At 38.5% G+C, this 24528-nt stretch overlaps 1 protein-coding gene across 1 annotated transcript in view; it reads left to right on the forward strand.

Moving 5' to 3' along the window:
- ELMO1 (engulfment and cell motility 1) overlaps positions 1–24528 on the forward strand; it is a 306139-nt gene that overhangs the window by 126961 nt on the left and 154650 nt on the right. The window contains exon 15 of the mRNA XM_074900796.1: positions 13296–13400. Coding sequence (XP_074756897.1) covers positions 13296–13400 — 105 coding nt within the window. The remainder of the gene's footprint in view (positions 1–13295; positions 13401–24528) is intronic.

The raw sequence follows: 24528 nt of genomic DNA on the forward strand, positions 1-24528 counted from the left end.
ACAGCCTCAAGTAATATTGATCTTAAATCAATGAAAACTTTTAAACTGATGTAAATGTCTGAAATGCTTGTGTATTTTATTAATATTGTGTGCACCAGAAGTGCAGCACCACTTTGTACTAGAAGAGTAGCAAAGTTGAATGTTTTTAGGAAAAGGCAGAAATAAGATAGTTATTAAAGCCTTAATTCCCTTTCCTCTTTGTTACATTTAATTACGTGCATGTGCACTATTTCTTCTATCTGCCTCTTCTTTTCTCCTCCTTTACACTTTGCATTTCTGTCGTGATCCTTCTCTTTTGTTCAGCCCTAGGCTGATAATTATAGTCCTCCTGCCTATCGGTCTTGGTTTCTGCCCTACCATTCTTGCCCCCCTCCTTCCTTTAAGCCTTCCTGTTCCCAAATGCCTGACTTCAAGCCTTTCCTGTCACTATAGCTATATGCACTTCTATTTAGCTTCTCTTTCTATTCCACTCCTGATTTGCCTTTTCTCCAAGCCTCAAAAATGGAACCAGGGAATGCTCAGAACAGGTGGCGTCTTCAGGAAAAAAACTGTGTCTATTCCAAAGACTTGATAAATTCAGTTCATCCTGAGTTTTCAGAATGTGGGCAAATGTAGCCTGTGTTCCAGAGTAAATTCAAGACTGACACAAGAACAAGTGTTTTACCAAACCAGAAGTTTTTCTTGCATAGCATGAGTGGGGTGGAGTTTCTTAACAAAAGAATTGCGTAAAGATTGATTTAATAAGAGCAATACAGTGCTTAATAAAACATTCTTAAAAATGATCAAATAATTTACTAAAACTTGCTAAGGCATTTGAACCTAGCCGTCTTCTCTAGTCATTCTCTCCTAACACTTAAAATAGTTATAACGAATCAGAAGCAAAAGAGTCTAAAAATGGAAAGTGTCAGACAACCTGAACTGCAGGTGGCACAACCAATTTTACTTGTAATTTAAATATCTTTCTCAAGTTTCCATTTGCTTTTGACATCTTGCTTCCCTAATGTTTCTGTGAACATTGCTACTTGATAGATCTCTGGCAGAACTACAAGTAGAGGTATTCTATACAGAAACCTGTATTAGAAAGGTGAACAAGATATGTGAAGTACAAGAAAAGAAAAACAAAATGGAAGGGAACTCAACTAGAAATGAACTGATGATGTTACTGAAGATGTAACTAAGAGTTTTACTAGTCCATATTAGCATTTGGAGGAGCTGCCATCAGTAAATTCAGCTGTTAATTTTGCAATTAAATTTCCTGAATCTATATGGAGATAATTCAGTCTGAAAAGGGATTTTTATTTTATTTCCTATTTTTAAAAAAAGTCTCCATTTCATTTGTTGAAAAATGAATTTTATTAGCTTAATATTTTAGATTATACATTTACTACAAGGTAGTCTTACAGAAAGTTTTCTAGGTAAATACTTACTTCTTCTCTTTACAGTAATCCTGAATATCTGGCAGGATTGTTCTTCTTTAATATTTACCTGAAGATAGAAATCCTTGATTTATTGTATTTATAAGGTGTGATATTATTTGGAGTACAGCTGAACCTCATTTTAAAAGCCGCTAACTTGTAATATTGAACAGCAGAGGGCACTAGCATCATATCAGATGTAGGTTGTTCACAAAAGTTTTTCAGCAACTTACTCGCATGGGTACAGAATTGTTTCAGCCTTAGATATAGTAGCTCTGGGCTGTAAATTCCCATTCTCAGTTGAGTGCTACCAGATGTTTGATGGTACCTCTGGGGGGCAGTAAAAAGTTACTTAATTTGGCTTGCACGTTACAGTTTGTTATACAGTCCACTATAAGCAGAGTTTCTTTTCTGTCTGGCACTTCCCAGTGAGATTTTTTTTTTCCCTCTGAAATAATAGTTTGTTTCTGTGTCTGAGTGTTTTTCAGCCTTGTGTAGGGTTCATGACAGGGATGCATTCTTGCAATCTGGATGTTCTTCCCCCCCCCCCCCCCCCCCCCCCAACAGTCTCTGCAAATCTGTAAAAGATGAGACTTTGCGAATGTAGTTAAAGATCTCATCATAAAAACTTACGTTTGATTGCCAGCTTAGGCCGTGTTCTGCAAATGTGAGCAATATCAGCAAAGCATCAATCTCTTTCCAAGCCTGAAAGGCAGAAATGCAGAAATCATTGAGGTGCCACCCAAGCTTACCTCATAGCCATCCTGCGCTTGGTGCTGTTGGGAGCCCCTAGGTCTGTGACCTACTGCATATTCTTTCTCATAAGCATAGTTTCATAGTTTTAAGTTACCGTTTGCCGTAAATGAAGCATTCCACGGTTTTGTGCCGTGCTACATAACGGGTGCTAGGTTGTGGAAACATGGGAATGCCTTGGGAATGGGATTGCTGCACACAATGAAGCACTGCACACTGAGGTTTGCGACTTACCAGAGTTCGTGCTGAAGCTCCACTCCCCACACCGACATCTCAGTTTGCTGAGACATTCAAGTCGATGTGTGACTGTGGGAGATACCTCCTCTGGTACAACTTAGAGGTGGGTAGCCCCCAGGGTTAGCGTTTGGCCCGCAGATCTCTTCCGTTGAGCCTCTGCACCGCTTTGAGCAGAGCAAGGAAGCTTGGGTAGATGCCTGCTGAGCACAAACAGGGGAACAGCTTGGTTGGCCTTCACGTGAGTGGGGCAAAGCTGGTGAGCGTGGTTTGGGGTGCAGCTTCCTGAGGGAGAGGGGTGATCTCTGGCCACGGTGGCAGATGCTGTCAGGTGACTCCATAGCCTTTTAGCCAAGTGTGATTGCAGTGTGGAATAAATACTGAAGAATGACAAAAAAGGAGATAAGTGACGAAAACTCTGAATTGGTTGGTAAATCTAAACAAAAATAATGCATTTTTTTCTTCATCATCAGGCTGTTGTCTGCTGATCATGCATGCCAACTGAGGGATGCAAGAGAATTACTGCTGTTTGGAGGCAGGAGGTTTTAAGTGTCTGGGAGAAGACCTGAGGAACTTTATTTTACTAGCAGAAATGGATCAGTTGTAACCGGGAAACTCTGACTTTGACATGCGCAATGGATGATACCTGTGTACTAGAGGAGCTACTAAATTTATGTAAACTTCGTACTGTTGATCTGAGCCAGTAATTGTGCAGAAGGAGGTGCCTGGGTCAGATGCATCGTTATAGTGACCAACACCTGGGGCCAGCAAATCCATATGTTAAAGGTGCTGTTCTTGGTTACCATGCAGCTGCATGTGATTTACCAGCATTGTTTGCCAGGAGCTATAGACATCTAAGAATCTGCACATTGTTAAAATGAATAAAGCAGTCTTTTACCAAATACTGCTGAATATCTCTTAGCTTCAGTCCTTCCAGAGGAGAACAGATTTAAAAGAAAGGGAAATAAAAAAATAAATCCCATTTTGATGGGGTACCAACCTCCTTTGATCTTTCAATATCACTCTAAGAATGAAGCTAAACCTAATCAGAATTAAGTACCTGTGGTTGTGTGTCTGTGGGAATGAACTGACTCTGTATAATCTCAATCCTTTTGTGTTTTGATTTTTCTGATACTTTATTTGAATATTTTGTGCTTATTAAATATTAGTTGGAGGAGTCATCCTTTAAATCAGTTCCTTAATGACAGGGAAGTTCTCTTATTTTGTGGACAAAGGATAAAAGGGTTTTTATATTTTTATACCTTTCCAATATTTTTAATTGTAAAATTGTAAAATAAAAATATTGAAGTCCTTGTGATTTGAAGTATACTTCTCTTGAAGAAAATCCACTAACAAATGTAAATGTGCTAATTTAAAATTAGGGGCAATGGAACATTGCATTTCTGGAATGTTTTTTTTACATACTATATATGATTTCACTGTATTGCTTTCTTGTTTGCTGCTCATTTACCTTGCATCCCAGTTACAAACTCATGGGGGCAGGCAAGCTCCATGGATTTGAATGTAGTAGAGCTGAGTAGTTTGTTTCAAATGGATGATAACAGAACAGTTCTTTTACTGCTAATTGTTTTCTGATCCCTTCTCTTAGAGATGGATCTTGAACTTCTCTGGATATTATGTACTGCACATGCTTCAGAATTTGCTTCGAAAAAAAGTAAGATGAAGAAACAGGCCTCCTAAAACCGGTCAAACATAATGACATCTCTTTTCTTTTGTAGTATTGTCTTCATCTGTTTCATAAGGCTTGACTTGGGTAGCTGATTTCATACAAACCCTTGTTTGATATTGAAGTGATGGTAGTTTTGTGTAATGGTGTAAATTCAATGTTAATTACTGCAAATAGGGTTTTTTTTAAGTCTATCATATTGCTTTGTTCCCCCTCCTTTCATTCCTCTTAGTTGTTTTTTTTTTTTTCCTATTGTAAGATTTAAAGGACAGTAAATAGCATAGCAAACAAAATATATAGATTTTCTTCAGTTAAAGAGTTGTAGACATTCTCTCTGATTATGTGATTTCATTAACTTGTCTGTGAATGAATTAAAAGACAACAGGGAGAAAAGTAACTCATTTGTGAATAACTGAATTACTTGCCCAAATTTAAAACACTTTCCTATCTGAATTCTGAGTATTTTGATTGTTCAGTGTAGTCAGATTGTTACATAGCCCCTGTATGAGTTGCAACGGTATGTGTTCTTTTAAATAATTTTCCTATATCTTCCTATGTTTTGGTGCAGCTCCATTCTCTTTTTGATGTCTGTCTGGCAGAAACTGGAAGCAGAGCAGAACAATGCTCAGACATGCAAAACATACATGCATTTTACAGAGCACAGCTTTAGTCAAAAGAGCTCACGCTCCTGTAGAGGGAGGCAAAGAAAAATTGAAGTCAGGTGAACTGAAATTCCACAATAAATGGATCCAGTGGTTTTTTGTCCTTTTTTTTTTTTTTAAATATGTGACAACTGAGGGCAGCTGAGGGTACGCTATAGGATGGGCATAGGCTATTGTTGACTTAAGACAGAAGTATGGACTCAAAGGCTTTTTAAGAGGGATGGGCCCTTTTTTCCAAGCCCTTCTGTGACATCTGCAAGGCTTGGCTGTTTGTATTCAAGCAGAGGGAAGATTTGACCACAAAGCTAGTGATTTTGAATGGGGGGACATATGTCCAAAGGTAGCTAAAATATCATAGATGTTGACAGTTCCTGTACTGTAGGTTAGTTTTCAGCTTGTTCTCTGTTTACTGGAAGCTTGACCTGGTCACAGCTAATAAAAGTGGTAGTGTGTGAACTTCAGAGTTCCGTAGTGGCAGCAGGCTTTTTTACCTAGGACTGTGAGTCCGTATGTCTAGCCACAAATGACATTTCAGCTCAGATCCCTGGTTTTAAATTTTGACAGCTGTTGTACCTGGATACCAGGCAGCCAGTAGATTCACGTGGCTGATGCTTTTGGAAGTGGAGTTTTCTCAGACACAGGGCTGCCTTCTTTCTCTCTACTCTTTGAACTAAACATAGCCTGCCACTTTCCTTTTGCATGGCAGCCATTTTAGCTAGCTTGCTTGAAAAAGAAAAATGGGAAATCTTTCCACAGAAATGTCTTAAGAGGAGAGTAAGATCTATCCCAACTTACCTTTGTGATACTTAGCACTGGGTTTAGATTCCTTGCAAAGCTCACTGTTCTCAAAGCAACGTGGCTGGTAAGGATGCAGGGATGTCCCTGGCCACCACAGTCGTTGTTATTAATGAAGCTCCAAGGGAAATATAATTCACTGCACAAATGGAGTGACAGCTTTCTTGTTCTGTGGTTGTGCCCTGCCTGCCATAGCATGTACGCATCATATCCTTTACCAAAGCTGATAGTTGTTACAAGCAGGAAGGATCCCATTTGGTGTTTCACTCAAGTCTTCTGAGTCATGAAGTATGGGAGAAGCAACTGCAGCCATTAAGTGGGCTGCTTCCCATGTGGGTTCCCTGTAGATACACATCCTTGGGGAAAAAACTAATTATTATTTTAACCCTGATTTTACTCAACTGCTTATAATTTAAGTAATTTTTCTTTAAAAGAAACCACAGCTGAAAGGTGTTTTAATTAATGCACCCTAATTACAGAGGCAAATGTTATGTCAAAACGGTTAAATTTAAGTAAAACTGCCTGAAGTATAACTAAAATAATCAAAAAGATGCTCTACTAGTAGTCTTATGCTTAGAAGACTGATTCAGGCAGCCCTAGGTTTGGCAGAACTTGGGTTTGAACCTTTCATTTTACTTGATAAGAAGATCTAGAGATTCTCTTTATTCTCATTGATAGGCTATGCAACTTGCGTGTTTTGGCCATACACTAAAATATTAAATAAATTTATGTACACTCATTAATTTGTATAATTTTCTTAACTTTTATACAAAATGCCTGTTGAAAAGCTCTGAATTTCTCCTTAAGTAGCCTCTGAACCATCAGTCAGGACCATTAATGCTTGTACACCAGTATACCGAAGTGCCAGCTGTTATGCTTAAGTAACGAATGGAAGTCACAGTGTACCTTACTCAACAGCCATTAACTTTATCTGAACTCAAAAAAGGCTTTTCATGCCAAAATTGGACTTAGGGACACTGTCTAACTAATTTGCACACCTGTTAGGATTCACGGAGATAAAATTACTCAGGTAGATTTTGATTCTGCTGTGTCTGCCTTTCATCTAGTTGCAAACATTTAATCTGTGTTTATTTACAATATTCAAATTTAGATGGATTAATTTTTTGGCTTGCTGTTCCTGCTAGCACTGTTCACACTGTTTTCTCACATGACTGTCTTCTTGCTAGCTTGATAATTATCCTGCTGGGAAGGATGAGAATTCGTGCCTTAGATCCTATGTATGTAGAAAAGGCAAACTGCTTTAGTGACGCTGGTAAAATTAAACCAGTCAATCTCCTGACATGCTCCAAGGTCATAAAAAGGTCTATATTTATAACACTGTTTCTTTTTAGGTTGAGGATACTCCATGCCAGTTTATCCTGCTATACTTCTTGACTGCTATAGTTCAAACAATACAAAAATTGCTTAATGGCCAGGACATGGGTAATATGCTTCCATCATGATTTTGGAATACCTGGAACTATCTGAAAAACTGTTAGCCCTTGGTTGCTCTTCAGCTGCCCTGGCTGGAGGGATACCTGCCTCACACCCTTCCAGTTGAGCCTCCAGAAGGTCTCACGGGAACTAGTTCCCTGCAGGGAGAGCCATCTGGATTAGCTCACGCCTTGTCCAGCAACAGCTTCATCTAAAGCCCGCTGACTTTGCCCAAAAGCATGGGACAGGAAATCTGGCAGGGTCCGCGGACGTGGCTGTTAAATGAACTGGTAACCTCAAGTGTGGAGTAGTAATAAACTAGTATGGCTTTTAGTTTCTTGATCCAGTCTAGCTAGATCTGTGAGTGGATGCTTCACTGTTTATTCAGTTATTCTGTAAACTTGGTGGATACTGGGAGATATCTGGTAGTAATTTCACATGCTGAAAAAATGTAATTGAAATGACCATGTGCCATTGATTCATTTTAAATATCCCTGAGAGAGTACATGATCTGTTACTGCTATTACTGCTTGATAACTTCATTTGCCAGAAAACATTACTTCCGTAGTAAGAAGTCAACAATCCCTGAAGTGCTAAACATGCATCCAACTTAAAAGTTGTTAACTAAAATAGAACCTGAAAGGTGGTTCATAGTTGTGCATTGAACAAGATGTGATTACTCGAGTTATAGTACTCATTTTAGATTCTTATAGGCTTTCAAACTATTGGCAGTCCATAGGGCTTAAGAACTTGGAATCCGAAGCAATAGCTCCACGTAACTGTAAAGCTGTGATATAAGTATGTATAAAATACAAAGAATTATGCCAAGAACTTTTTGTCTTACTTTACAACGTGTAATTTATTCATTGCTGAAAAATATTCACTGCTTATCTTTTAACATGCCCTGTTATGTTTTATCTGATGATTTTAGCTGATTTAGTTAAGACTCCGTAACATTCAGATTTTTGCAATTCTGACCACTATAGCATCCATTCATGATTGGGACAGATTTCTGGTGACTTACGTAGAGTTCTGTGGTGCTTTACATTAGGTTACATAGTAGCTCAGTGAATTAAGGGAATATGGTAGTCAAATTATGACGTTTTTATCTTTTATAGGGCAAATTATATGCAGATTTGTTTGCTTTCTTTGCTATTGAGGTCAGTTTTATATTCTTGAGGTCAAACTTAATCTAGAAAGGCTGTTGCTTAACATGTTGTGTAGATTGGAATGAGTTTTATTATTGGAGGGTAATACTTGCAGTCTACTAATATGTATTACAAAGCTGTCATCAAAAACAATAGTTGTTAAGCAGGTAGAAATGACCAAATATTTGCAAAAACACAAAGCCAGAAAAAGCCAGAAATATCTGTGTTAGTTAAAGGAAGATCTATCATCACTGTATGCAAACATAATTTGTAAGTCTATGAAAACTATGCCAAATAGAAAAGTACTGGAGTTCTTTATATGTGGTGGGGTAGTGGGGATGTAATTTAAATGACTTACACTGAAAGTATCTTAAAAATTTTTCTGCGTATTCTTTCCGAGATACAGCAGTTGCTGAGCATTGGATACTTCTGACTTGTGGTAGACAACAGTGGGTTTTTTTATTATTATTATTTTTTATATTCAGGGATCCTCCAGATACATTTTCATTCTATCATAGAGGTCTGTGGGAAAATTAAAAAAAAAAAAAAAAGGCTTTGGAAGAAAAAAAATGCACGTTTGCATATTTAAAAAGTTATCAAGAGAAAAACAAATCTGTTAGTTCTTGCTTTCATTGAATACATAGACGTTGAAAATTCTCAAGTCACTGTTAGATCTCATTAAATTGGATGGTGGAACTTGTATTCATCATCGTCTCTTTGAATACAGTGCTGTTAAATAAAAAGACAAAATTACTTCCTCATTAAGAATTTTAGCTGACTACCTCTTCATAAATGTGGGTTTTTTAAATGTAGCATTTTTTCATATTTGTAATTCTTGTGTAAATGAACAGATGGGAACATTTTGCATGTAAAACTTCAGGATTATTTAGGGAAGGGGTAAGTGGTGAGGTTGTGTGCTCGTTAATACTTCCAACATAAGTTTATTAATTCATAATTCACTGTGAATATCACTTAAAAAGTTCCCACCCTCCTGGTTCTGAGTTCTTATGAACAAACATCCATGTATGTACTACTGTGATTTCCTCATTTGATCCAGGGAAGGTTTTCATGTAGGTGCTGTCAAACCAGGTGATTGCTTTCCTTCCTAGCCCACAGAACCATGGTTTATAATTAAAAGAAAGAAGAAAATTAATAAATGCAACTAACTGAGGATGGGAGAAAGTGATTACTGTCTTTGACACTATCTTTGTAGGCAGATTGTTCCTTTTTCTGTAGGAAAAAATATGACCAGTTTTGAGAGGGCTCGTTTTAGGTTGACACCATTTAAACTGAACTCTTTTCAGATGTTCTGACGTTCTTTTATCATCAGTTCTTTTAGCCTTAATTCTTCCCTCGGAACTTCTGTAGTCTTTCTGTCATACAAATCTACAGAAGTGAGACGTACAGAATAACATTTCACTGGAACTGTTTTGGGGCTGGGAAAACAGAAGTTTGGTCTTCTGTGAGGAACAGCTATTGCCGGGTCTAGCACCTACTGCAAGCAGCTTTCAGGAAAAACTAGCATGACTTGGCACCTGTTTACATAGCTGCACGTAGCACTGATGCAAAATCTGTGATAAGCTGTTAATATCTGTCAAGACAGAAATAAAAAGTTTGTACCTTAATAGTCTAGGAATGCAGGGACACAAATGGTTTCTGTGCTTCAGCATGTTGACATGAAAGATACTGTTGTTAGGAACAATATAAGGAGCAAGCGGTGTTTCTTCCATTAGCAGTTATCTACAGACAGTACGCTATTACTGCGATTAGGGATCTGAGTGCGAGGACACATTCTTACAACTGAAATCTATACATCTCTCAGAGATTGCCTTGGAAGCCAAAAGTAAGACAGTGGAGCTATTCAGGACACAGAAGAAAGCTTTACACAGCTAGGACTGCATGAGAACACTAGGTTGACTGAAGATAATTACTGCACTAGAATTTATCCATAATAGCTGTAATCTTCATATATGCCGTGTGATTTTTATTATTTTTTTTAATGCCATAAGCAGACATGATTTTGAGTTTCCATCTTATCCAAAAGAATGAATTTTCATTTCCACAGTACCCTACTAAGCTGACTAACAAATTCTTGATGTTTTTGGTATGTTAACATGTATGGTGTAAGAGCGTAAGCTGTTATATACCGCTCAGATGCTGAAGCTGAAAGATGCATAGATATTACTCAGTCTAGTGGGGAAAAAAATCAAAAATTATCTGAAAAATTGGGAGTAGCAAGTCTGATCCATTTGTATTTCTTACTCTTGGGTTTTTATAAAGAGAAAAATGCAATAGACTTTATACTAAACAGATGCGACTAATATGCCTGAAGCATTGTATTCCATATATATATATTTAATAAGTTATGTGGTAGGTGGGGGTGTTTGCACGCTTCTGAATTATTCACTATGGTATTTTAGATATTTTAGCTTTGTGTCTAATTTTTAAACCCACTCTCAGTAAGTTAATATTTCAACCACAAACATTCAACATGTTAAGAAAAGGATGATTTTAGGGGGAGGGAGGAAGAAGAAAGAGAACAAAGCAACTGGCATTTGTTTTGAATTTGAAGAATAATTGAAGATATTGTCTCACACATGCCAGAACTGTCTTATGGATCCTCAGTTATTATCAGCTGGCATATCTCCAGTTACTTGATTTACAGAGCTGAAGAGCAAGCCCTAGTTATCCTGGGATCCAAAGTAATAGAAACTTTTGAAACAAATGACATAGCTAGGTTTATAGGTTTGAACATAGCTAGGTTTATAGGCTTGACTTGGAGAAAAAGTAATGGAGAGGTGGGTTTTCTGATTAAACATAGAGCTAGTAATGATGCTAAGAGACAAAATGAATCATCCTTACTAAATGTGGAGATATTTCTCATGACCTCACTGTTTTTTGTTGATGTTCCTATATAATTTGAGATGTAGAATGGGATGAAGGAAAGAACTATTCCAGCAACAGGAGGTCAGCTTTCTTATTACAGTGTCCTGCTTTTATTTTACCATTGTTTGTAAATACTAGTGAAATGAGTGCTGGTATTTTAATAGCTGGAGAACAGTAGATGGGTCTTGATACTCTCTCTGCTTGGCAGGTGTTTACCCAAGTACACTCTGCCTGTGTTATAGCAATGAGATGGAGAGTATGTGCAGCCCTGTGCTGAATTTCTACTTGCAAAAGGTGGTGTAAAACTGGTGCTGTATGTATGGGTCCTTGTTGACAGCTTTCCAAAGGAAATGTACCTCATGGCAAGGCTAAGGATCAAGTGGTGTTCCCTAGGACTTATATTTTACACCCAAAATGGAGGTCGTTTCAAAAGCATAGAAGGTCCTTCTAAGATATTCATGCTGAGTTTGGAGTGGTGGGGAGAGGCATTTCTGTGTCCGCCAGACTCAGTCTCTCTTAAATGTGCTTTCTGAAATGCTTGAAAATTGTAGGAAGGGAAATTTTCCCCTACCAGAAGCTGAAGTCTATTGGGCTTGTGATGTGTGTGAAGTTGTCTTGTACCGATTTTAAATGTTCTGACTGATAAATGTGTCACATGTGGAAGATGGAAGGCTGAATTGGGGAAATAACCATGAAGGGGGTTTGTTCATTATTCAGATGAAAGTTTAAAGGAAAAAAGTTTTAAAAAGACAAGTTTTTGGAAAAGGCAACTCAGTAAGCCTTTGTTTTCCCACCCTAGACTACTACCCTTTTGAAGTGTCCACTGCATAGATACTACCATATAAAATCTAGGATTCCAGACATCGTCTTGATTCCCTATTGCAAAATCATGAGCCCATGATTGTTTTACTTGTACACCAGTTCTCCTTAGCTGGAGATGTAAAAGGAACAGGTTGTGCATGCCATCTTCAGCCCAAATCTTTCTCTACTTTTAAAGTTGAGCAGCCATCTTAATGTATATTTTTTGCTTTCAAATATTTCTAATCTTTCATGTGACTATGAATTATTGACTGAGCAAAACCAACCTAAGTAAGGTAGGCAAGAGAGTTCTAACATTTCTACAAGTTTATGGCTTGACAGACTCAACAGGAGGTAAAGTAGTAAAACCCATGCTTTTGTCAGTGAGGTGGGTGGATCAAACCCTGAGCATACAGCAGAAACAGACTGGTGGAAGAAGAAATCTGTGCTGATCTTTACTTGTCAGTTTTCTGCTAGTAAATGCACTGTGAAAGTCTCTGTCAGCTGGGTCTTGCAGAATAGAAATGCAATCGCAAAGCAACTGGGGAAATCTTCTTGTATCGGAATGATGAGTGGAGCTGAAGATATTGCAGAGGTGATACTGATAAAAGAGCATAGCAGACGAAAGGCATTTTTTGATGGAGACATACTCTTGGGTCTCTTTTTCTGAGCAGCTCCTGTGATTTTCGAGCCTGTCTGTAGCCAGGCAGATGTTCGTATCTATACCATGAACTACCTGAAGCTTATTCAAATGTACATTTAATCCCATCCAATCAAAAGATGGACTGGGTTAATGAATATTTTGAACAAATGTAGTTTTTTATGTAGTGTGTGAAACTGAACATTTTAAATTTGTAGGTGCATGTGGAAACCAACTAGTTTTGATTATATATGGTGTGTTCATTCATTAATTCTATAGTTGAAATTCATAGGTTCAGAACGTAACAAAAAACTTAATTGCATTCCACAAGGCAAACCTCTTTAATTTTATACGCTTTTGTCTGAAGCCCTTTGTGCTCAGGAGTCCACAGTATCCAGTAGACTTAGCATAGCTTCTGAATCTAGTAGTTTTTTCTCCTTTTCATGGTTTAATTGAAATGGTTCTATAGCATTTGTATAAATAGGTGTTTTGGTGGCTGTTTGCGTATACATCTGCATTTTCACCTAAATAGTACTTCTAGACTCCTTGGTGGTACTACAGACTATCTGCCATGAAAGATGTGGAGATCTGTGCTTCTAAAGCACTCAACCTTTGGAAAACTCCATTCCATAGCTACAGAAGTGAATGACTGTCTGACATGCCAACCTAATAGCGTTTGCATTTTGCTTTAAAGTTCTTTGATGCGTGGACCATCTCCTTTTTAAGAGTTTTCTGCTGAGCAAAAAGAGCTCTGTTGCTGGATGTTTTTGTTGGTTCACATGGCTGGGGAGCTGATAGCTCTTGTAAAGATGCTAATTGAGTGATCTTGTTATCTTTTCACAGAATCATGTAAACCCAGCAATGGATTTTACGCAGACCCCTCCAGGAATGCTAGCCCTCGACAATATGCTGTACTTTGCGAAACATCACCAGGATGCATATATACGGGTAAGGCTTCTTCTCATCTTTGAGATCTGTGCAGTTGTCTGTTCACAGTGATTATGTCCTATTTACAGCTGACTTTGAAGAGGAGCTTCAGAATCCTCACATCATTAACCACAAACTCTAGGAAGGCAAACCATGTAGCACTGAAACATGACATAAGTCTGTAAAAGCTTTGGGAGAGAGCTGTACAGCTGTCTAGCCTGTCATTGCTGAGTTAAACATTATAGATATTACTTTTTGCAAATATTAATTTTTGTTTAGACCTGCAAAAAGAAGGGAGATGAGTTTGGGCCTTTTTCAGATGCATGATGGATATCCATGAGCTCAGAAATGAGTAATTGTGCAGAATTCTCTGCCCTGCTCTATTTCTACCAAAAACTGACAGGGTTCTCTGTGTAAAGGAAACTTTGATGAGCAAATGCCTTGATAAGTGACTGAGTTGGCAGTGTCCTGAGAGTTAAAATGTTCCCACTAAAACCAGTGCTGTAGTTGAGGCAATGCTTGGAGAAAAATAGGTAAAAAGCATCATGATTCACTTGCACAACCTGATCCTGCTCCCTGCCCACTCCACTTCCTACATTTGTTATTTCAAGGGTAGTTAAAGCAAGTTATGTGTTGCATCCTTACAAGAAGAGTCATACAGCTGAATATTACCTGCCTCTGAATGGAACTTTTCCTAACTTTCGTTGAAATCAAATATTAGCCAAGTGTAAACCTAGTGAGCACAGATAGGAGTAGAGCATAGTCTAGAAAGTCAGTGTATTGCGATAATAGGGATGGTTTAACTCAAGAAAAAACGCACATACAGACCTGCTTAAAGAAGGTTGCCTATAGCAAGGAGACAGTAGATGGATCAATCATTTCTACTAAAAAGTGAAGGGTGAACTTTTAATATGCATTATCATCTAGTTTTTACTTAAAGATCAATGTGAAAGCTCTAATTGGTTTGTAAGGGGCCTGCCGATGTCCAGGCCAGGATGATGCATGGGCATAATAGGAGACCACAAGATTGTAAGATCTGCTCTTTTAAATATTATCTTTCTCCTCAGTCTGAATGTAGCAATAACTGTAAAAAGAAACTGTGGTAGCATGCAACACAGCAATATTTATTAACACCTATAAACCCTTGAAATTAAGGGCTATTTCACATACTGGGCAATGAGTGTGTTTTCTGGATAAACTATGTGGAATTGTGGTTTTGATTATTAAAAGAGCATTGGTTACTGTTTCCTATTAAAATTTGGTAAGATCTGCACTGTGCTACTTTATAGGCTTCTTTTGAAAATTCTTTTAGAAAACATACTTAGTAGGGGTAGCCAGTGCTCCCAAATGAGACAGTCATGTTTTAAATAAGTCTGAAAGAATTTAAAGAGGACAGAAATTCTGTTTAAAGAGCTTTCATTGACATCTCTAATATTTTTTTTTCTTATGCTTCGTTTTCATGTTGCAAATGCTGTCGGAATAATTGGGTTCAGTGTAGCATGTAATTAGGCACTCTTTAGAAAGGACTTTGTTGCTAGCTCAGCTTTGTTTCTGTAACAGTATTTTTGCTGTTACATTACTGAGAACTTTTGCTGTTATTCTGAGATGTCTGTTTTTATTCTTGTATGGTTACTGCTGGGACAGTGTCTGGATGCCTCATGTATTTCCCGCCTGAGAAAGAATACACGTACATGAGAATTGCCATACTGAAGCATGCTTAGATTAAATTGTTTGCCCAAAGCTACACTGGGAAGTGTTAACACACCTTGGGAGTATCTAATCTATGTAGTTCTATTTAGTGCTTATACTAGCATTGCTGTCATGGTAGCTCACTCATCTGTGGTGGTCCACCTTGTCATGCTGACAGCATGCTGAACATCTCTGACGTGAACAGTGTTGTGCAGCTCCTACAGTCTTTGATCACAAAAGACACCTGCTTCCTATCTTTTAATCTCCTTCACTTACTAGCTGATGTACAGTAGTTTCCTGTGGGCCCTGGCATGCTTATTTCCTTCTCATTTTGAGTTCCTTATTTCTCATCTAACATTACCTTTTCTTCATGGCCTTTGTCTCCCAAAGCTCCCATAACACCAGTTTAGTCTACTTGTACAGCCTGTTGACCTTGCTTATTTTTTCAGATACATTTCTACTCCTGTTTCCTAACAAAAATTCTCTGTGGTCAAGGTTAGGTTTCCACAAGAAATGGTTAGTTTTACAATTAATGCTTGCATACTGAACAACTTGTCTGACAGCAACTCTTCTCTTTTTTTCATTGCTGATACAATACTAGGAAATATTTTGGTTCCTCGAAGGAGGGATTATTTTCAACTTGGCCCTTTACAATACAATTGATTGCTCTAGCGTGGGTTAATTCCTAAGCCCCCAAATGAGATAATACTGCTGTGCAGTAATTAAAAATTGAGGCTGGAAACCAGAGTTAGTCTGAAACAAAGTTGGAAAATACAAGTTTCTTCTGACAGAATGTGGCGTATTAAGCAAAGACAGGAAGTCATGGTGGTTTCACTGAGTCTATTGGCAGCGCTGAACAAATCACTGCAGTCTGACCTGCCACTTTCTTAGGATGCCCCAGCTGCGTGGCCCTTAGTAAGGTATCTTCTTGTATTAGTGAAAAGAATGGATAAGGAGAAGTTAGAAGACAAGCAGTATATAATCTCTTCCCTTTTCTTTCCTTGTTCTGCTTCTCCTAAGCGATTCTGTTTATAAATAATTTGCATAATAAATGGATTAGTTAGGTGGGAAGGATGTCTGAAACTGAAGTGCTCTGTGGAGGGGTGACAGTGGGGCTTCAGAGACCAGTAGCAAACAAAAGTACTTATAGGAACTATGAGTAAATACAGTTTCAATGTGTTGAAGAGGATGGGTATAAAGGCAGTGGAGCAGATGGATAACTCTGTATCTTGAAAGCAGAAGGCATTTCGAGCTGAAAACATGGGTGAAATAGGATACAGAAATAACCAAACGTTTTTTTCCTGTTTGATTATTTTCTTAGCTACTTCCCCACAATCCATTTCTCTCATTCGCCTTCTTCCTGTTGGATACTTATTCCTGAAATTACAGTAACATGTTTTCTTTACTTGCTGTTTTCCTTCAGATAAACACAGTGTTGTTTTTCTTTATTTAGACATTGAGTTAATTATTTTTTAATCTTTTTTTTTTTTTTTTTAAATTTACTGTTCAATATGACTGAGCCTCCAAAAGAAAGGTTGTTTAGTGGAGGGGAAAAAAAAAAAGTGTTTTCCTTGATTGGGTGATATCCTTAGCTATCATTTGGATTTTTAAAAAGTTTCTTATTAAATTATTCTCCTGTTGAGTTAGCTTTTCTTTTTTTTTATTAATTGTCTGGTGGTACCAGTGACTGATATGCCCTGCATTTTGTTCATGTTCCACTTAAATAATCAATTGCTACCGTCAGAGGCTTTGCTTTTATAAAAGGTGGTGACATGGTACATGGAATACATTGATGGAAGTTGAATCTCTACAAGAAATTTTAAAATTTTCCACAGGAAATAATTGGCAGCTTCCCAAGCTACATAATTATAGGACAGTCAGAGTATATAATTAAAATTAACGGTGAAGAAAATGATTGGAATAAAGCTTTGTGACAGATAATATTTTTTTTGTTCTTTTGGAGCAGACAAGTCCCCCCCTGGTTCCAATTTGCTCCTTTCCAAAACTATTTCAGCTTCACATTCTATTAATTTTAAAAATAAAATTATAAGTTACCATTTAAAACAGACTTTATTCAGTGCAGACATCTTGAGATTTTTCTTACTAGTAACTTGTAGTAGTGTGCCTTTGAAACTTTCCTAGTATAATAAGGGTCTGAGAAAAAACCTTTCCATGGAAATACTATTATGCCACCATTGCTCTTAGTATCTCCATTTATTGGTGCTTTGTCATTGATTTGTTTGAGAATTTGTGGTGCAACACTATTCAGATCCATTTTGTTTTCAAGATACAATGAGGAGAGAGGTACAAATATATGAAACTAAAATCTTTTGTATTCATGTTTGTAGGCATGTATTAATTTGCCTGATTCTGGTTTTTGTATGCATGCACTTCAGTGATTGCTAATACTCATGTAAAGTAATGATATTTACTTAATTTGATGTAAGGTGAAAGGTAAAGGAACCAAAATGGAGTACTCCTTTTATTTGTAACCTAAAAAGAGAAATTTGATAGTTGCCCTGTGTTTAAATGTACCATGTTTGTGCCTGGGATGCTTCTATAAAAACACTAGCCTTGCAGTTTTGATAAGTTGACCCCTACATATTCAGGCAGCAAAATCAAAGCTACTGCTCCAGATGTGAGTGGACCACCTTTCATCTTGGATCTTGGCTAGTTTAACAGTGTTTCCAGGCAGAAAGAGCAGATGCCATTGGGTAAACCAAATTTACAGCAACTACACCTTAGCTTCTAATGCAGCACCACTGATGCACTTTTTTTTTTTTTTACACATTTTCCTCACAGGCATCTAACTAGGGTGATAACCTTCATCTGGGAGAGAATATAGAATTTTACTTAGATATTTTTGTATTTCACAGCAAGTCAGCTGAGTCACTAAGAAGTCCTATACAACATTATCTCTGGTGGAGTCCACATTTTGCATTGTAATGAATTTGCTTTTGATGAACTGACAAGTTGGTGACTTTGTCTGTATTTTTCTTCTGCCCTTATGACCAGCCATATTCTACAGGTTTTACTGCTTCTTTGGGGTGAGATTCTGCCTTAAGAAGACACATACTGTGTCTCCTTGTTTGTTTAAGCACAAGAGATTGGCACTTCAGATAGAAACTGCAAATAAGCTTAGCAGCTCCAGGTCTGAGCATTGGCTATCGCCTTATTTGGATTCTGCCCAGCTGGCTGCCCAAGTTTATGCCCAGTTCTTTGCTATTTTTTAGATTAGTAGGTGGTTCATATGTGTAGGGAAAAATGTGTTCCTTGGAAAGAGATTGTTTTACTGTTGCCTGAAATTGAAGTCCCTCATCTGTAGAAGAGGTTTCTCCCTTTTGCCACTGATTTTATCTATTTCATGTGAATATTTGTTAGATATTGAATGTAAAATTTTCAGTATACAATATTGCCACCAGGGTGGGAAACCAGCGTTGAAATCCATGTTGAAAAGTTGGGTTTATTAATCCCTTGGTACGTTTTTTACTGGATCCATTGCTACTACATTTTTGTGAATGATGTGATATAATCACAAATTTTCTGTTCTTGTATTTAAGACAATTTTTAAAAGTTACTAAAATGTTCCAAATCAAAACAGCGTTTTGGACTTCGGTTGCACCTAGGGTTATTTTGATTACTTGATATGTAAAATTGAGCTGGTTTAGGGTCAGTAGTAGAAATTCCCCTTTCCCCTGAATCTGCTTAGCTGGAAAATGGGTTATTCACACAGCTGTGATGCAGAGACACTTCTTCCCCAGCGGCCACTTGAGTTGCTGCTTTTGGGGAGGTTGAGGAGGCACTTCTTTTCCTTTTGAAGCTTTCAGAAGTCACAGTGGAGGAGCAGGTGCTGTTTGTGAGTGCCGGTGATGCAGGCAGGAAGATTGCTGGCATCCTGCAGAGACCTTTCAGAACTTTAATGGGTTGAGTCACAGTCAGACTGTCTGCCGAATACTTTCTAACCCATGCAGTTGTTGTATAGGAGGCTGCCTACACATCCTTCCGCCAATTCACAGTCTCCTCATGCCTACTCATTCTAGCCTGATCAGATATGAGTAGTCCAACATATAATTTCAGCATTTTCTGAGATAAAACTGAGCTTGATTTCTGCCATGCCATTTTTTTCACTAGAAATGACAGGAAAAAGGGATGTAATTTATTTCTGTTCTCTTAAAGGTAGAGAGAAAAAGGAGCTTTGTTAAGTGAGTATTCCTGACGTGTGTTGTGAAGGAATACGGTCTTCCACAAGACCTAATTGCCTAAGCCCAGTGGTTCCCAGTCTGTTAATGTGTTCTTGTCTCCTCTTTTCTCTGCCAGGCTTTCCATTCTCTGTTCTTACCTTCCACTCAGATATCTAACTGGTTTTCTGCCTGACTTTTGGTTTGTTGGGTTTTTTTCTCCCAAACATCACTCAATCTCTGTGTTTTCCATAACAACACACCAGGAAGTCGGGGTCATTTTGCTGCAAGGGCATTCATCATTGATGGCAGAATTGAGGTGGGTCCTCTATGGTAAAGAGGCAAAAGCCTGGAGTGGCTGGTTGCAGGATAAACATGAAGTTAAGTTAGTACTGAGGGAGGAAGAGAATTGTGAGAGAGCCATGGCACCCTCTGCACAGCCCTGTGTGGTATACACTATGGGTTATGTATGACAACGTTACAGTCCTGCATATGTCAAGATTACTTATCACCAGTCCTAGCACACCTCAACTTTCCCATGTGTGTGGAAGCTGTTGGCTAAACGAGGTCCTGATCCAAAGGGCCCAGAAGTTGTTGCAAGTCTAGCTTGGTCTATGGTCTTCAGAAGGTTTTGAATCATACCATGAGTTGCAGCAGTAGCTCAAAAACATTTGGCTGTTTTTTGTTGGAGCCATGATACCTCCACCTGCAAAGCTGAGATGTATATATGTGGGCAGAGAAGATGACTAGCTATGGAGTCTCACAGCTTTTCCCATTTACTCTGTGTCGGGACCTTTTGTGATGCTACTTTAGTTGCCAGTCTCATTGATGTGCAATAAAGGTTGATGCTTTTCTAATATAATCATTCCACAATAATGTTAGGGTACTAGTAGGGCCTCTTTCACATTACGAAAGAAAAGAAATTTCAAAAACTTGCTATATTCTACAGGTACTGCAGTTTCCTTCCCTCCACCTCTGCCACGGGTGAGCAAGGGGAGGACTGCAGGGAAAGCATGGCCTTCTTATGTTTCTGTGGGACATGGAAGGAGAAGGAATACCTGGCTGGTAATTTTCAAACTGGACCAGGTCAACATCAGATCACTCCTTGCCTGTTCCTGTGGGAAGTGAAGAGCACATCCTGGTGCTGCTTCTGAAGATGACATGACAGCAGGGCCTTCTCATCTTGGGTCTTACCACAATGATTTGCAGTGACTTGATTGATTCTGCATGGAGTGGCAAAAGAAAGGAGGGAGTTACATAATATTTCAAGACAAACCACTGTGTATTTAACTTCTGATGGAAAATAAAGAGAATACAATTATCCTTCATGCTAAGATGTTTCTGTGAGAAATAAAATTTATTGCTAGGTGAGCAACTGCAGAATCATCCAACTTTAGCTTGCAATAGTTTGGCACTAGGTTTGTTATAAAAGAGGGGGGGAGACACACACCAACACATCATAATTTTCCACAAGGAAACCAACTATCGGAAATTTTAAGCCATCTTTGTTAGAAGTATTTGATGGCCGCAGAGTCAAACTGTCTGTAATATTGCCGTGACAGTTGCAATTCACTCTCTTACGTACATATTGTTATATAATGACAAAATCTGATGCTTTTCTTTTCCTTCCTGCCCTGTCTGACTCTGTCACTGTCTCCTGGCTGCTTTACCATAGTGGGGTCCATGCCTGCTCTTCACAGTTCTCCCTGGGAGCCGGGTTACAGTGCACTTAGGAGATGCGCTGGTTAACCCCCAGGTGCTTATTCATAGATGTTCATGACAAAACCCATATCAGACTCTCAGTGTCTGATTCTTAACATGGTCCTGTAACTAGATGTCTTTCAAAGAAGGCACAGCTTTGAGTTTTTGTTTCTTGTGTCAGAGGCTTCTTTCTGCTTTTTTTTGTCTGTCGTAGTTCTCAGCTCTTCTCTCGAATCTTGGTTTAAATTGCAATTCTAGTGCCCTCCTGAGGAAGGCAGACATAACTTGTTTTATTTTAGGTCTTCCATGAGGAATTTTTGTAATGCCTCAGAAAGGCTGAGATAAGGGAGAGAGGAAGCATGGGAAACTGAAAATAAAATAATGAAGGTAAAAAGACAGGTTAGAGAGTACAGTGCTGAGTGAAGGATCTCGGAAGCACACTGATGCTGAAGGTGAGGCAAATGTCAAGCTGCATTCAGAAGAAAGCAGAATTGGTGAAGAGGGTGAATGGAAACTGAGTCTGTCTGCGGTAGTCTCTTATCCTTCTCAGGAAGCATACCCTTAGGACTTGCTTCCTAGAATTACTTAAAACATCTAAATGAAGAGGGAGCGGTGAAGCCTACTGTATGTGATAAGGCTTAGGAAAAAGAAAAGCAGTGTCAAGCAAAGGAAGAGTATCCATGCAGTTTTTGGCTATTAGGATGCTGCTTGACTTTTCATTTTGGGTCTAAGGAGGTTTTTGCCATCTTTACTAACTAGCTCTCTGAACCTCTTGATATTAACCTACAGCAGACTGCTAGAAAACTTGGTCTCTATTAACCTAGGATCATTTTTAGATAGTGCTACAAAATAAGTCTGGGCTCCTTTTTAATAGTGCAGCAATGCTTGTTGAAGTGTCTGCTGTGGGATTTATTATAAGTATTGATGCAGCTGTGGTGGGTCTTGCCTTTCACTTCTTATTTACTTCCTAATCATAATGAATCTCTATTCCATTGCCAAGCTCTGAGGTTGGTTCAGGAATCTCAGAATTATATCTGCAGTTGCTGTGGGCAGTATACTTTGAGCCAATTTCATCTTCAGTGTGAGGGATTAAGGGAATGGCTAAATCAATATTCCTTACCAGTGAAGAAGTATTTGTCTGGTGGTTTCATCCTCCTGGATTTTGGGGAGGAAGCTTTTGAACATACCTGTCTTCAAAACTTTGCCTTTTGTCAGTCATTAACTCTTAGTTGCAGGTATAAGCTTCATTACTGAAGCTGATGCAGATTTTTAAGACCATGGTAGTTAAATGTGGAAAATTCTTCATTTAGTCCACTGCCTCTCTGAAGGTCTGTTTTGTGCTCATGAGGTAGTAATTGACTTGATGAATAATTCAATGGAAGATCATGAAGTTAGAAAATATTTGGATTTTTTCTGTGCTTGTTTTTTTGCTACTAGAAATTTTGCTTTATTTTTCTGTGATCTTGGCATGATACTTGAATTTATTTTACATTATCGTCCATGCCATTGGTAGATACCTTGTAAAGGCAGGTGAGCCTTCTTTGGGTGATGCTGAGCACCACTGATTGTAACAGAAGGGGAAATATAAAAGATCTTGCAGTTAGAAACAGCAACCTTACATATTCTCTAAGGAAGAGTATTCTTTCCTGTATCTCTCTAAATGCTTTGTTGGCTGATTGGATGTTGGAGGGCTGCCTTCCACTTCTTGAAAAGACTTTTAGCTTCAGAGGAAACAGGGTACTTCAGGCAATTCATATGGCTAAATCCCAGAAGAAACTCAGCTCTCACCAGTTGCTGACCAATGCTACCTGAAATGTCTACCTTGGGAAATGCTGTCAGTCCTTCATTTCTCTTTCTGATCACTCTCTGGTTCTGTTTGGTAATTGGGAAATGTTTCTCTTCCATTTACAGCTGGAATTTGTAAATAGGAGAGGAGAAATATATGTAGTAGGTAACTTAAAAATAGGAAAAGCTGTACAGATCTGTATTCTGCTGGAAATACCGTCAAATTCCCATGCCTTAATAGGCTACAGAGTTTCATCTGTAGAAATGTCAAGAAAATGGATAGCACTGGTTTCCTAAAAATTTCACCTCCTTGCATTTTTAAAAACATTTTTAAACCTCTTCCTTTCTCCTCTTCTGATAGCCAATTCATCTCATTGTTCTTGTGATATCATTTTGTTCTTATTCTATGCTTCTCTCACTCACTTGCTCTTTTTCCCTCCCTTTTTCTGAGGTGCAGTTGTTTCTGTTGGTTTTTTTGTTGTTTTGTTTTATTTGAAGAACAATCTACTTCTTAAAAAAATCAACTTTCTCTCCTGTCTTGCTTGTTAATGTCTTTTCATCACTCAAACTTTTCATGGCTGCCATCTTTTGGTAATTTTCTTTCCCTTTTGTTTTCTTTTTCTTGAGATTTTTGTTTGGATTTTTTTGTTTTTCCCAAAAGAAAAAAAAGACTTTGAATGTTATATATCATGGTGTTTTTCTGCTTTGCCTCATGGTAATGGGCAGTATTGATTAAAGGAACAAAGGAAGAGGATCTGCAGCATTTAGTACTCCTGTATTTGAGCTGGTTTTGGTTTTTCTCTGTAGAACATCTACATTTCCATGTCGGACCTTCCCAATCTGTAGCTTTGCAAGGACTAAAGAAATAAAAAACTGGCAAAAGTAGATTCCTAATGTCAGAGTAAAGGGCAGCCAAGCAAATCAGAGTCTAAGTAGGACTGAAGGAAGATGTGTGCCTAGGTGGCCAAGAAGGCCAATAGCATCCTGGCTTGTATCAGAAGTAGTGTGGTCAGCAGGACTAGGGAAGTGATCATCCCTCTGCTCAGCACTGGTGTGGCTGCACCTCAGATACTGTGTTCAGTTTTGGGCCCCTCAAAACAAAGACATGGAGGGGCTGGATCCTGTCCAGAGAAGGGTAACAAACCTGGTGAAGAGTCTAGAGAACAAGTCCTATGGGGAGCAGATGAAGGAACTGGGATTGTTTAGCCTGGGGAAAATTAGGTTAAGGGGAGACCTTATCACTCTCTACAATTACCTAAAAGGAAGTTATAGTGAGGTGGGTGTCGGTCTTTTTTCCTAAGTAACAGGTGATAAGACAGTAGGAAATGGCCTTAAGTTGTGCCAGGGGAGGTTTAGGTTGGATATGAGGAAAAATTTTGTTGCTGAGAGGGTTGTCGAGCATTGGACAGACTGCCCAGGGAAATGGTTGAGTCGCCAGCCCCAGACACATTTAAAAAACATGCAGATGCAGCACGTAGGGACAGGGTTTAGTGGTAGACTTGGCAGTGTGAGGTTTATGTTGGACTTAAAGGTCTTTTCCAACCTAAATGATTCTATGATTACGCGGTGCCAAGAGTTCTCCTGCAATGTCCATCATTTCTGCCTTTAAAGATTAGTTTCCCTTAAGCAAAATTTAACCGTTGTACCTGCCGATTATGAAATGTCTGGTGGATCTGCAATTCACTGTGGATATGTGAGGGGGAGGAGGAGGAAGATAATAGGGTGCAACCATTTCATGAGCACTAATGATAGACCTCCATTTGAATTAAGGTTGTGTGGGCTTCATGGCTTCCTCA

Source organism: Athene noctua, chromosome 2 (genome assembly GCF_965140245.1).
Source record: "Athene noctua chromosome 2, bAthNoc1.hap1.1, whole genome shotgun sequence".
NCBI classification, from domain to species: Eukaryota; Metazoa; Chordata; class Aves; order Strigiformes; family Strigidae; genus Athene; species Athene noctua.